General features: G+C 44.4%; 1 protein-coding gene across 1 annotated transcript in view; it reads left to right on the forward strand.

Moving 5' to 3' along the window:
* The window catches only part of LOC116554681 (RNA-binding protein 4B), an 18,608-nt gene extending 6,186 nt beyond the window's left edge, over nucleotides 1-12,422 (forward strand). Inside the window, exons 3-5 of the mRNA XM_032282727.1 lie at nucleotides 561-572; nucleotides 6,902-7,621; nucleotides 10,906-12,422. Coding sequence (XP_032138618.1) covers nucleotides 561-572; nucleotides 6,902-7,612 — 723 coding nt within the window. The 3' untranslated portion in view covers nucleotides 7,613-7,621; nucleotides 10,906-12,422. The remainder of the gene's footprint in view (nucleotides 1-560; nucleotides 573-6,901; nucleotides 7,622-10,905) is intronic.
* The last annotated feature ends 1,009 nt before the right edge of the window (nucleotides 12,423-13,431 follow it).

Raw genomic sequence — 13,431 nt, forward strand, 5'->3', positions numbered from 1 at the left:
GGGTTCAGGCAATTCTCCTGCCTCAGCCTCCTGAGCAGCTGGGACTACAGGTGTGTGCCACTATGCCCAGCTAATTTTTTGTAGTTTTAGTAGAGACGGGGTTTCACCATGTTGTATTTGCTTTTCTTAACATGTTTTTATTATTGGAATGTTGCGGCACTTCAGCTTTTAAAAGTATTAATTAATTTGATGGGGAGATTATCTGATGGACAGTGGAGATGGGAAGGAGGGTTTTCTCCTAACAGGTAGTGAGCAAAACGTACAAGAATATAAAGTTGGGTACAAACTGCAGAGGTATTCTAGTAATGTATACAGAATGCCCTTGTCTTTTAAATATATTTAACACAGGCCGGGTGCGGTGGCTCATGCCTGTAATCCCAGCACTTTTGGAGGCCAAGGCATGTGGTTCACCTGAGGTCAGGAGTTTGAGACCAGCCTGGCCAATATGGTAAAACCCCATCTCTACTAAAAATATGAAAAAACTGCTGGGTATGGTGGTGTGTGGCTGTAATCCCAGCTACTCAGGAAGTGGAGACAGGAGAATGGCTTGAACCTGGGAGGTGGAGGCTACAGTGAGCTGAGATTGCACCACTGTACTCCAGAGCGAGACTCCGTTTGAAATACATACATATATATATAAACAGGATAAAAGAAAAAGGGCAAAAAGATGTATAAAAAAAATCAGTTAATTGGGGGTAGTTGGCTTAGGATAAATATGTGTTGTTGTGATGTTTTGTTTTGAGACAGAGCTTTGCTCTGTCATCTGAGCAGCTGCGATTACAGGCATGTGCCACCACACCTGGCTAATTTTTTTTGTATCTTTAGTAGACATGGGGTTTCACCATGTTGGGCTGGGCTGGTCTCAAACTCCTGACCTCGTGATCCACCCACCTCGGCCTCCCAAAGTGCTGGGATTACAGGTGTGAGCCACTGTGCCCGGCCCAAATATGTGTTTTAATAAGGCAGGTGTAATTACTTTTGGAAGAGAGTATCTGAATAATGCAATGGATCCATAAGATTTTTTAAAACTTCACTTCCTTAGAAAGTGCAGACACTGGCCAGGGGTGGTGGCTCATGCCTGTAATCCCAGCACTTTGGGAGGTTGAGGCTGGTGGATCACCTGAGGTCGGGAGTTCAAGACCAGCCTGGCCAACATGGCAAAACCTCGTCTGTACTAAAAAAAAAAAAAAAAAATACAAAAAATTAGGTGGGTTTGGTGGTGGGTGTCTGTAATCCCAGTTACTTGGGAGGCTGAGGCAGGAGAATTGTTTGAACCTGTAAGGCGGAGGTTGCAGTAAGCTGAGATCATACCATTGCACTCCAGAGTGGGCGACAGAGTGAGACTGTCAAAAAAAAACAAAAAGAAAAGAAAAAGAAAGTGCCGACACTAAAATGAATTGGAAAAGAAAAATCCTGTTTTTGGTTTTCATGTTCTTAGCTTGGCTCCTCTGGAGAGAGTACTCTCCTCTAAGTTATAGATAGAGACATTTTTATAACCAGCTCTGGTTTTTTTTCTCCCAGATGACAGGAGCAAACTTAGTATTGGATAGTAAATTGTAGTTTTACAGAAAACACAATCTGGATACCAGTTTGACGCATTTTTCAATGTAAGTTCTTTTCAGTTGTCTACTAATGAAGGTGGTCTCTTAAAAGTGCCACTTAACCCCAGGCACAGTGGCTCACCCCTGTAATCCCAGCACTTTGGGAGGCTGAAGCAGGCGGATCACCTGAGAACAGGAGTTTGAGACCAAGCTGACCAACATGGTGAAACCCTGTCTCTACTAAAAATGAAAAAATTAGCTGGGTATGGTGGCACACGCTGTAATCCCAGCTACTTAGGAGGCTGAGGCAGGAGAATCGCTTGAACCAGGGAGGCACAGGTTGCAGTGAGCTGAGACCAGCCACCGCACTGCAGCCTGGGCAGCAGAACAAGACTCAGACTCAGAAACAAACCAACAGGCCAGGGACGGTGGCTTACCCCTGTAATCCCAGCACTTTGGGAGGCGGAGGCGGGCAGATCACGAGGTCAAGAGATCCAGACCATCCTGGCCCACATGGTGAAACCCCATCTCTGCTAAAAATACAAAAATTAGCCAGGCGTGGTGGCACGCGCCTGTGGTCCCAGCTACTCGGGAGGCTGAGGTAGAAGAATCACTTGAACCCAGGAGGCGGATGTCACAGTGAGCTTGAGATTGCGCCACTGCACTCCAGCCTGGCGACAGAGCAAGACTCCGTCTCAAAAAAAAAACCCAACAAAAAAGTGCCACTTGGACATCTTTTGAACCTTTATTTCTATATGTTAATGGCTGCCATTGAGGCTTTTTGCATTGTATGACTTCTAAAAGAAAGCAATGGAATCTGAGTTTACCTCTTTCAGGATCTGTTTCCTTTCTACAGGCAGCAGTGAACTCATTTCCTTAACACACAGTTTGCATTGGAAGCCTGAAGAAGCTATTCCTAAATAACAATTCAGGCAGCTTAATTGGAAAGAATATGTAAGGGTTCAGGTGTCTTGCTTTTTTCCTTATATGTAAACAAGCATTAAGTAGAATACTACTGTATATTAGCTACAACCCCAGTATTCTCTGGATCTTGGCACTTGATAGGCACTCAGAAATTAAGAGCCCAAGTTTCCCACTTCTCAGTATTTTAGTGCTCTTTTTCTGTTATAGCTTTCAAAAGAAAACACTTTTTTTGGGTTGGTTTTCTGGAAAATGTTGGACAGACTTCAGTAACTTTTGGAAGTCTCAGGAAATCTTTAACCTTTTGGCCTGTCCAAGTGTAGTAGAAGAGAAGAATTAATCTTTCAATTTTCTTTACCCTGATTCTTTAAGGTGTAATAATAGAGAAACATAGTATTTTTTAATTATTATAAAAACTTTAGGGTATTCAAATTAAAAGGCTAGGCTGGGTGCAGTGGCTCATGCCTATAATCCCAGCACTTTAGGGGGCTAGGGATGGCTGATCACCTGAGGTCAAAGAGTTCGAGACCAGTCTGGCCAACATGGTGAAACCTTGTCTCCACTAAAAATACAAAAAATTAGCCAGGTATGGTAATGTTCACCTGTAGTTTCAGCTACTCAGGAGGCTGAGGCAGGAGAATCGCTTGAGCCCAAGAGGCAGAGGTTGCAGTGAGCTGAAATTGCGCCACTGCATTCCAGCCTGGGCAACACAGCAAGAGTCTCTCAAAAAAAAATTAATAAAAATAAAAGTGAAAAAGTAAGCATTGAAAAGTCTAGGGAATTTTTTTTCGGGTGTGGTGGTTTGCACCTTTTCTTGTTTCCCTGAGATGGAGTCTTGCTCTGTCGCCAGGCTAGAGTGCAGTAGCACAATCTCGCCTCACTGCAACCTCCACCTTCTGGGTTCAGGCAATTCTTCCACCTCAGCTTCCCGAGTACAGGTGCGTGCCACCACACCCGGCTAACTTTTTCATAGAGACGGGGTTTCACCATGTTGGCCAAGATGGTCTGGATCTCTCGACCTCGTGATCTACCCGCCTCGGCCTCCCAAAGTGCTGGGATTACAGGCATGAGCCATCATGCCGTGCCCGGCCTTGTGGTTTTTTTTTTTTTTTTTTAAGACAATCTTGCTCTGTCGCCAAGGGTGGAGTGCAGTGGCACAATTTCAGCTCACTGCAGCCTCCATCTCCCCAGTTCAAGCAATTCATGTGCCTCAGCCTCCTGAGTAGCTGGGACTGCAGACATGCGCCACCATGTCCAGCTAATGTTTTATATTTTGTTAGTAGAGATGGGGTTTTGCCATGTTGGCCAGGCTAGGCTCGAACTCCTGGCCTCAGGTGATTGACCCATCTTGGCCTCCCAAAGTGCTGGGATTACAAGTAAGAGCCACTGCACCCAGCTTGGAGAAACTGGTTTGAAAAAAATTTTTTAACCTATTGCTCCCATTATAGATTTTTTTTTTTTTTACTTCTAGGTTTAAAAAAATGATACCGCCGGGCGCGGTGGCTCAAGCCTGTAATCCCAGCACTGTGGGAGGCCGAGGCGGGTGGATCACGAGGTCAAGAGATCGAGACCATCCTGGTCAACATGGTGAAACCCCGTCTCTACTAAAAATACAAAAAATCAGCTGGGCATGGTGGTGCGTGCCTGTAATCCCAGCTACTCAGGAGGCTGAGGCAGGAGAATTGCCTGAACCCAGGAGGCGGAGGTTGTGGTGAGCCGAGATCGCACCATTGCACTCCAGCCTGGGTAACAAGAGCGAAACTCCGTCTCAAAAAAAAAAAAAAAAAATGATACCTATATCCTTTTCATGACTACACAGGTAGTTTTTGCCACAGATAAACTGCAGTTCCCACCCTCTAAAAGCATGAATGAAGATTGGATTTAGTTTAAAAACAGGGTAAAATTGCTGGGTTTTGTTTCTCAAAAAAATGGACCCAGAATCTATAAAAGTAAAGTGCAAATTTAATTGAAATTTTTTTTGTTAAAAATGGTACTTTTAGGTCTCTGGATTGACTCCTTTTTAGATTGTCATAGTCACTCTCACTTCATAGTTGGAACATAGTTTGTGTCTGTCACATAGCTGAATGTCACCATGTATATTTGAAAGTCATTTATAATCCTTTAGTCTAAACTATAGGGAACTCTGCATTTGAGATATAAATTGTGGCAGAAATCTGTGTTTCTGTTCAAAGCATAGTTAGCATTGTGGCCCTTCTAAGAATTAGGAGTATTTAAATCTCTGAAGATGGCAAAATGCTTTGAGATTTAATGCCATTTGGTATCTGCTGACTCTATCAGTGGTAATAATGGATGTTGCCTATCTGCTAGCAGCTGGAGGTATAAAGCCTGCACTTTCGTTTCTGCTAGAAACTGGAGTGATAGGACTCTGACATTGGGCAAAACAAATTTGACTAAAATATTACTGCACTAACCCACTCCCCTCTCAAGTTCAATGCATGGCACTGTTCTGGCTGCCATCCTGAATAGGGCTGTTTCCTACAGGATGGTGGAGCACAAGGCTTCCTCTCACATAACTGCATTCAGAACAAGGCCTGTTAAAGACAGCAACTTGCTGATCATGGAGGGGGGATTTGTTCTGAGCAGCCCTTAAGAGTAATGAGAAGCCCCTGTTCTCTGCATCTGTGCTGACTGCATTTTTAATTATTATTAGTATTATTTTTTGAGATGGAGTCTTTCACTGTCACTCAGGCTGGAGGGCATTGGGGCAGTCTCCACTCACTGCAACCTCCACCTCCCGTATTCAAGTGATTCTCCTGCCTCAGCCTCCTGTGCATTTTCTTTTGGCTACAATCTGAAAAGCACTGACTTGAGCTCCAGGAGATTCTTATGCAACCTGGGACTAAATACTGCCAGGAATACTCATTTAACTGCTTTTAAAGACTTCAGATGCTTTCATGCGTGAGGGTCCCCGGGTTTGGTGGTTCACAATCCCTGGGCAAAGATTGTTCTCTTCTCTTAGGTTCCTCCGTGCTGGTCATTTTTTGGAAGTGGAAATGGATGTGACCCATTTGTATGGGCTCCTAGAGGCCTTTTGGCAAATGCTGCATTTTTCTTTTCTTTTCTTTTCTTTTCTTTTTTTTTTTTTTTTTGAGATAGTCTCGCTCTTGTTGCCCGGCCTGGAGTGAAATGGCGCTATCTTAGCTCACCGCAACCTCTACCTCCTGGGTTCAAGCAATTTTCCTGTCTCAGCCTCTGGAGTAGCTGGGATTACAGGCATGTGCTACCACACCTAGCTGATTTTATATGTTTATTAGAGACAGTTTCTCCATGTTGGTCAGGCTGATCTCGAACTCCTGACCTCAGATGATCCACCTGCCTCGGCCTCCCAAAGTGCCAGGATTTCAGGCAGTGAGCCACGGCGCCTGGCCAATGCTGCATTTTTCTAACTAGTTGTTAATCCCTATAAAGAATTGTAAGTTACGTTGCTGGATGAAATGCCAATTATTTCATTACATGTGAACGCACTGTTCCTAAGAAACAAGTACTGTTTCAAAATCTGATTCTTCTTGTTGAGAGACCTTGGTCAGATAGTTTTCCACAGTAGCTTTGGGGTAGGGGAGTGAGGGTGAGTTGAAATCTGGAAGGTCTTAAAACTCCCAGAGATACTACAGATGAAGCAGTTGACAAACCAGGTATGGTTTGTGTACCCATGATTGGGAGCCTTCTGGTGACATCTGCAAAAATAGCTGGAGGAAACAAGATGGATGTGGTTTTTAAGCAATAAATGCTCAGGCCTACCTGATCCTCAGTCAGTGAGAGATGAACAAGATGTCCTCCAAATTTGGCATAACTGAGGTTTTGTTGGTTATTTGATTATGGAAGTACTGGCAGAATTTGAATCATTATAAGTAATAGTCTTAGAAGTGAGAAAACTTTTCCAGTGTTTGTGTTTGAGGGGAAAGAGAAAAGTTGTGGAGACAGAAGCAGGAGGGAGTCTGGTCTACTCCTGGCCTAAGTAGAAAGTATTGACTGGTCTCTGTAGAATCAAATTTTCTAGCTCTCATTTGTATTAAAACTTCAACGACTGAAAAAAAAAGAAAAAAGAAAAAAACTTCAACCACTGCCCAGGCACAGTGACTCACGCCTGTAATCCCAGCACTTTGGGAGGCTGAGGCAGGCGGATCACCTGAGGTTGGGAATTCGAGACCAGCCTGGGCAACGTGGAGAAACCCCTTCAACTACTTTTTAAAGGAGGTTGCTGAGCCGGGCGCGGTGGCTCACGCCTGTAATCCTAACACTTTGGGAGGCCGAGGTGGGTAGATCACCTGAGGTCAGGAGTTCAAGACCAGCCTGGCCATCATGGAGAAACCCCATCTTTAAAAAAAAAAAAAAGGAGTTTGCTGAAATAGGGTCACAGGAGTATGTGTGTTGGGGGTGTCTTATGACAACTAATTTACTTTCATTTGGGGAGGAAAAAGAAAATGAGTTATAATAAAGTCTTCTTACATCTGTTTCTTCAAGGCAAAAGAATGCATGTGCAGTTGTCCACAAGCCGGCTTCGGACTGCCCCTGGGATGGGAGACCAGAGTGGCTGCTATCGGTGTGGGAAAGAAGGGCACTGGTCCAAAGAGTGTCCAGTAGATCGTACAGGTCGTGTGGCAGACTTTACTGAACAGTATAATGAACAGTATGGTGCAGTTCGCACACCTTACACCATGGGCTATGGGGAATCCATGTATTACAACGATGCATATGGAGCACTCGACTACTATAAGCGATACCGGGTACGCTCTTATGAGGCAGTAGCAGCAGCGGCAGCAGCTTCTGCATACAACTACGCAGAGCAGACCATGTCCCATCTGCCTCAAGTCCAAAGTACAACTGTGACCAGCCACCTCAACTCTACTTCTGTTGATCCCTACGACAGACACCTACTGCCAAACTCTGGCGCTTCTGCCACTTCAGCTGCTATGGCTGCTGCTGCAGCCACCACTTCCTCCTATTATGGAAGGGACAGGAGCCCACTGCGTCGTGCTGCAGCCATGCTCCCCACAGTTGGAGAGGGCTACGGTTATGGGCCAGAGAGTGAGTTATCTCAGGCTTCAGCAGCTACACGGAATTCTCTGTATGACATGGCCCGGTATGAACGGGAGCAGTATGTCGACCGAGCCCGGTACTCAGCCTTTTAAAAACTAGAGGTGAGAGAGGGGTGGGTATGGTTAAGAGATTCCATTTAGTTCCCCTGCAAGAGACCAATGCTTCATAGAGGAGGTTAGAGCCACCTGTTTGCTGTCCAGACAGTATCCAAAAGTATGCAAATTACAGGTTAGTCTTCAATATTTCTCTAGCTTAGGCCTTAAGTTCCATTTGGCCTGTCAAGCTGTTAGTATATGACTCCAACCAACTTATTCCTTCTGAGATAACAACAAATTCAATTTGTTAGTGAGAACGTTCTTTAATCAGTTGTAATATTTGGTTACAGAAAAACAAGAGATCTCTAACATATGTACACTGTTTACATCAACTATACAATAAGACTGAAAGGTTTTATTCTTTTATAGAGAAGGGAACTGGAGAGGTTTACTTTGCCCAAAGTCATTTGGTAAATGAAAGGTAGAGTTAGAATTCAAACTCAGGCCTGTCTGATTCCAAACCACATGCTGTCTGTGCTACAGAAGTACCGTAGTGGTACGCTGAAGGGTACAGGTTCAGGGGTTAGTAATGATTATCACAGTGAGAATTTTAACTATTATTTTAGGATTCTAGTTTGCTAATAAAACTGCTGTTTGAGGCCAGAGGCAGTGGTTCACACCTGTAATCCCAACACTGGGAGGCTGAGGCGGGGGATGACTTGAGCCCAGCAGTTCAAGACAAGCCTAGGCAACATAGCAAGATCCTGTCTCTACAAAGAAACTTAAATTAGCAGGGTGTAACAGGGGGCACCTGTGACCCCAGCTACTCAGAATACCGAGGTTGGAAGGATTGCTTGAGCCCAAGAGTTGTAAGAGGCTGCAGGCTGGGCATGGTGGCTCACACCTGTAATCCCAACACTTTGGGAGGCCAAGGCAGGCAGATTACGAGGTCAGGAGATCGAGACCATCCTGGCCAACATGCTGAAACCCTGTCTCTACTAAAAATAAAAAAATAAGCTGGGCACGGTGGCGGCGCATGCCTGTAGTCACAGCTACTCAGGAGGCTGAGGCAGGAGAATCGCTTGAACCTGGGAGGCAGAGGTTGCACTGAGCCAAGATCTCGCAACTGCACTCCAACCTGGGTGACACAGTAAGAAGACTCTGTTTCAAGAAGAAAAAAAAAAGGCTGTGGTGAGCTATAATCACACCACTGTGGCCGGGCACGGTGGCTCATGCCTATAATCCCAGCACTTTGGGAGGCCGAGGCAGATGGATCACGAGGTCAAGAGATCGAGACCATCCTGGTCAACGTGGTGAAACGCTGTCTGTACTAAAACTACAAAAAATTAGCTGGGCATGGTGGCACGTGACTGTAATCCCAGCTACTCAGAAGGCTGAGGCAGGAGGATTGCCTGAACTCAGGAGGCGGAGGTTGCAGTGAGCCGAGATCGCGCCATTGCACTCCAGCCTGGGTAACGAGCAAAACTCCGTCCCAAAAAAAAAAAAAAAAAAAAAATCACACCACTGTATTCCGTCCTGGGCAAGAGAGACCATTTCTCCCTTTTTTTTTTTCTTTTTTTTTTTTTTTTTAAAAAAAAGAGTCCTGCTCTTGTTGCCCAGGCTGGAGTGCAGTGGCACAATCTCGGCTCACTGCAGTCTCCGCCTCCTGGGTTTAAGAGATTCTCCTGCCTCAGCCTCCTGAATAGCTGGGATTACAGGCACGTGCCACCATGCCCAGCTAGTTTTTTGTATTTTTAGTAGAGATAATGTTTCTCCATGTTGGTCAGGCTGGTCTTGAACTCCCAACCAGAGTTGATCCACCCGCCTCGGCCTCCCAGACTGCTGGAATTACAGGCATAAGCCACTGCACCTGGCTTTTAAAAAAAAAAAAAAAAAAAACATTTCTTGGGTCATCATCCTTTTCTCAAAGGACTCTTCTAACATCATACCTATATGCCAGAAGTTCTATAAATTTCAAATGTTTACTTCTAAGACATTTACTTGAAAGTCTCATGGAGTCCTTATTAGTAATCTATAGTATCTTGTTCTATATGAGCACTTAAGCCCTGTTTCTTCACAGCCTGTGAGGCTGCCATTTAAACCCTGATGCTTCCCATTTCTTCCAGCAATTTTTGTGGTTGAAGTGAGGAACGTTTAAGGAATTATATAAATTGATATTTTTCAGATGTGTAGAAAATTGCATAGGTGATGAAAGCCAGTGCAAAAGACTCTGAAATTTTACTGTTTCCTACATCAGGAAATGTGTACCAAAAGTATTAGAATGGCAATTTTGAGTATCTAAAGATGGTTGTCTTTTCATGTGAGTGGAAATGGCATCATGACAACTTTATATTCTCATGGTTTTCTTTGTACCTTGAAATTGAGCATCACTTGAAGTCCCAGTAGCAAGGTTAAAGTGAGTTACTACTGAGTTTCTAGTTTTACTAACTTATCAATTTGGCAATAAATGTAAAAGACAACAAAGCAGCTGTGTGCAGTGGCTCATGCCTGTAGCCCCAGCTACTCAGGAGGCTGAGGCTGGAGAATCCCTTAAGCCCAGGAGTTTGAGGCTGCAATTAGCCACTGCATTCCAGCCTGGGCAACAGAGTGGCTCCTCTCTCTCTCTCAAAGAAAAAGAAGAAAAAAAGGCCGGGCATGGTGGCTTATGCCTGTAATCCCAGCACTATGGGAGGCGGAGGCGGGCAGATCACCTAAGGTCAGGAGTTTGAGACCAGCCTGACCAATATGGTGAAAGCCCCAAAAATTAGCCAGGCATGGTGGTGGGCGCCTGTAGTCCCAGCTACTTGAGAGGCTGAGACAAGAGAATTGCTTGAACCTGGGAGGTGGAGGTTGCAGTGAGCCGAGATTGCATCACTGCACTCCAGCCTGGGTGACAGAGCAAGACTCCATCTCAAAAAAAAAAAAAAAGAAATTAAGAAACAAAGCTGTAGACTTTGCTCTTTTATGTGACTTGAGAAGCAAATATGGTACAACCTGTAATAAGTTGTACCCTATATGCATGTCACCAAGACTTGAGATCTCTTGAGACCACTGTGCAGCAAGTCTGTGTTTATGTGTGAAATGATCTTAAAATTTGTAATTTGCCATTAATTTTTATTTTAATGCAGCTGGATCTAGCATGAGGTGGGATATGCCTCTGAAGTAAGCTGGTATAAATCTATTAGATAACCTGTTTCTCTCAAGGGTGTTTCAAAGTTAAATATTAAATTCATATATTGTGGTCTTCAAAAGGTATTGCTAGGACATTTTTAAATGAATTTTGACTGCAAGCAGTGGTTGTTCAACTAACCTCTTTTTAGTGATGACTTTTAAAGAAACTTACCTTCCAGGTGTGAACCTCAAATGGACTGAATAACCTTGAGTTGGTTGCAGTCCCAGGAGCCTGATGTTAATGAGGCTGCCAGGATGAAATACTCCAGAACTGTTGGGGATCCAAATTCGGGTCTCACCCTAGCAGAACTGATCCAAGAACGTCACAACTTTTGAAGTCGATTGGCACAGATCAAGACCAAGATTTGGCCCTTTGTCTGTAATAAGTAGAGGAACTTGGTGTGAGTTAACTTTTTTTTTCCCCCAGCCATTGGTGTCTGGAGTTCCCATCATCAGTAGAAGAATTAGAGAATTCTAGGAGTGATTTCTTCTTTTGATTTGGCAAGGGAGATTTGGTCAATTAGGGAAACTACTGGAACTATGGCTCTAACTCTGTGAGTGTGATGACATGTAGGTGTGGTGGAATTGGGTGAATGACTGGCTGCTCCTTGATACCCTACCCTTGTGACCATCATTTGTGAAAGCTTGTTTACTGTGAAAGATTAAAACAAAACATTTAGAATAGTGCAATTGGCCACATAAGACATCTCAGCATCTTCTGCTTTTCCTGGACCCCAAAATTAAATTGCAGTTCTTGATAATGTTTATATGCCCTTTGTTGCAGCAACAGTAGACTTCTGTCACAGGGGTTATCTTGCCTAAAAGGTGGATAAGAAAGGTTTATCACCAACACATTCTTCAGCTAGATTGCATCTTGTCCTATATATGTACCCAGAAGTAGATTCCTATATATAGCTATTAGACTCCTAGGTAATTATATGGGATGTGAGTTAGATCCAGTCTGACTTGGTTTTGTTTTCTTCTTTGTCCCCCCTCTCCCCCAATACAGGACGGGATCCAGGGCCCTTGTACTCGGAGCCAGGCTGCTCTCCAGGCATTGTGTAAGCCTCTTGTGTTGTGCTCTCTTTCAGGTAGGATAATTGCGGACTGAACCCTCGGGCTGCGGTCATATATGAGAACTTGCTCCGCGCGGTCCCCTTTGCCGGGATGTTTCCATTGCTTCATGTTTCAGTAAACAAAAGGAGTTTGTGACCAACTATGTTTTCTTTCTTAATTCTTCTAAGTTGACTTTTCTTTCCTCCTGATACTAGTCTCTGTAGCCTTTCACTCTGTTCCTTATATTCTCAGGCTCTGAGCAGCCCTAGGTAAGGATTATGCTGGCATCCCCTTTTTCCTGTGCAGTGGAACCTCTTATCTTGCTTTCCCTAGGAGTTGAATCCTTCTCCCTGCCTACCTGCAGCATTTCCTTTCCCTTTAAAATGACCATGTAGTGACAAGCAGCCTTTTACTGTCCTCTGTTAGCTCTGGACTCTTAACATTGAAGTTAAATCTTCTGAAATTGGTAGGACCATTGGGGGTTTTGTTGTTTTGTTTTGTTTTGTTTTCTATGTCTGACCTGTGATCGTGGTACAGCATTAGCTGAAATTTAGCCTTGTTTTACTCCACTCCTCCCCTTTTTTAAAATTTTTTGACAAATAAACGTTTCTAACACTTAAGTATCTTTTTGTGTTTGTGTGATTGGTATTTACCACTACTGTCTTTTGATTCTCTCCTAGTTCTTAAGCTACAAAATTCAAACTAATAGAGGTCTGAAATTTAGACATAGTAGGAAGGATTTAAGGCTGGGCATGGTGGCCAACACCTATAATCTTAGCGCTTTAGGAAGCTGAGGTGGGCGGATCACTTAAGCCCACTGAAGAAGCTGAAGACCAGCCTAGGCAAGATGTTGAAACCCTGCCTCTACTTAAAAAAAAAAATTAGTTGGCTGGCTGGGTGTGGTGGCTCATGCCTGTAATCCCAGCATTTTGGGATTCCGAGGTAGGTGGATCTGGTGAGGTCAAAGAATTTGAGACCAGCCTGACCAATATGGTGAAATGCTGTCTCTATTAATTAAAATACAAAAATTAGCCAGGCATGATGGCAGACACCTGTAATCCCAGCTACTTGGGAAGCTGAGGCTGGAGAATCGCTTGAACCCAGGAGGCAGAGGTTGCAGTGAGCCTAGATTATGCCATTGCACTCCAGCCTGGGCAACGAGTGAAGCTCCATCTCAAAAAAACAAAACAAAATTAGTTGGACAGGCACAGTGTCTCATGCCTGTAATCTCGACACTTTGAGAGACAGAGGCAATCAGTCAGATCACTTGAGGTGAGGAGTTTGAAACCAGCTTGGCCAACACGGTGAAACCACGTCTCTACTAAAAATGCAAAAATTAGCCGGGCATGGTGGCACGCACCTGTAGTCCCAGCTTATTTGGGAGGCTGAGCCAGGAGAATCTCTTGAACCTGGGAGGCAGAGAGTGCAGTGCACTGAGATGGTACCACTGCACTCCAGCCTGAGCAACAAAGTGAGACTGTCTCAGAAAAAAAAAAAAAAACTTAGCTGGGTGTGGTGGTACACGCCTGTAGTCCCAGCTATTCAAGAGGCTGGGTGGGAGAATCTCGAGCCCAGGAGGTCAAGGCTGCAGCAGGCTGTGATCACGCCACTGCACTCCATCCTGGGCAACAGGAGGCCCTGTCTCCAAA

This window comes from Sapajus apella, unplaced genomic scaffold (assembly GCF_009761245.1).
Source record: "Sapajus apella isolate SASKATOON/1434 unplaced genomic scaffold, GSC_monkey_1.0 scaffold14, whole genome shotgun sequence".
In the NCBI taxonomy this organism is placed as follows: domain Eukaryota; kingdom Metazoa; phylum Chordata; class Mammalia; order Primates; family Cebidae; genus Sapajus; species Sapajus apella.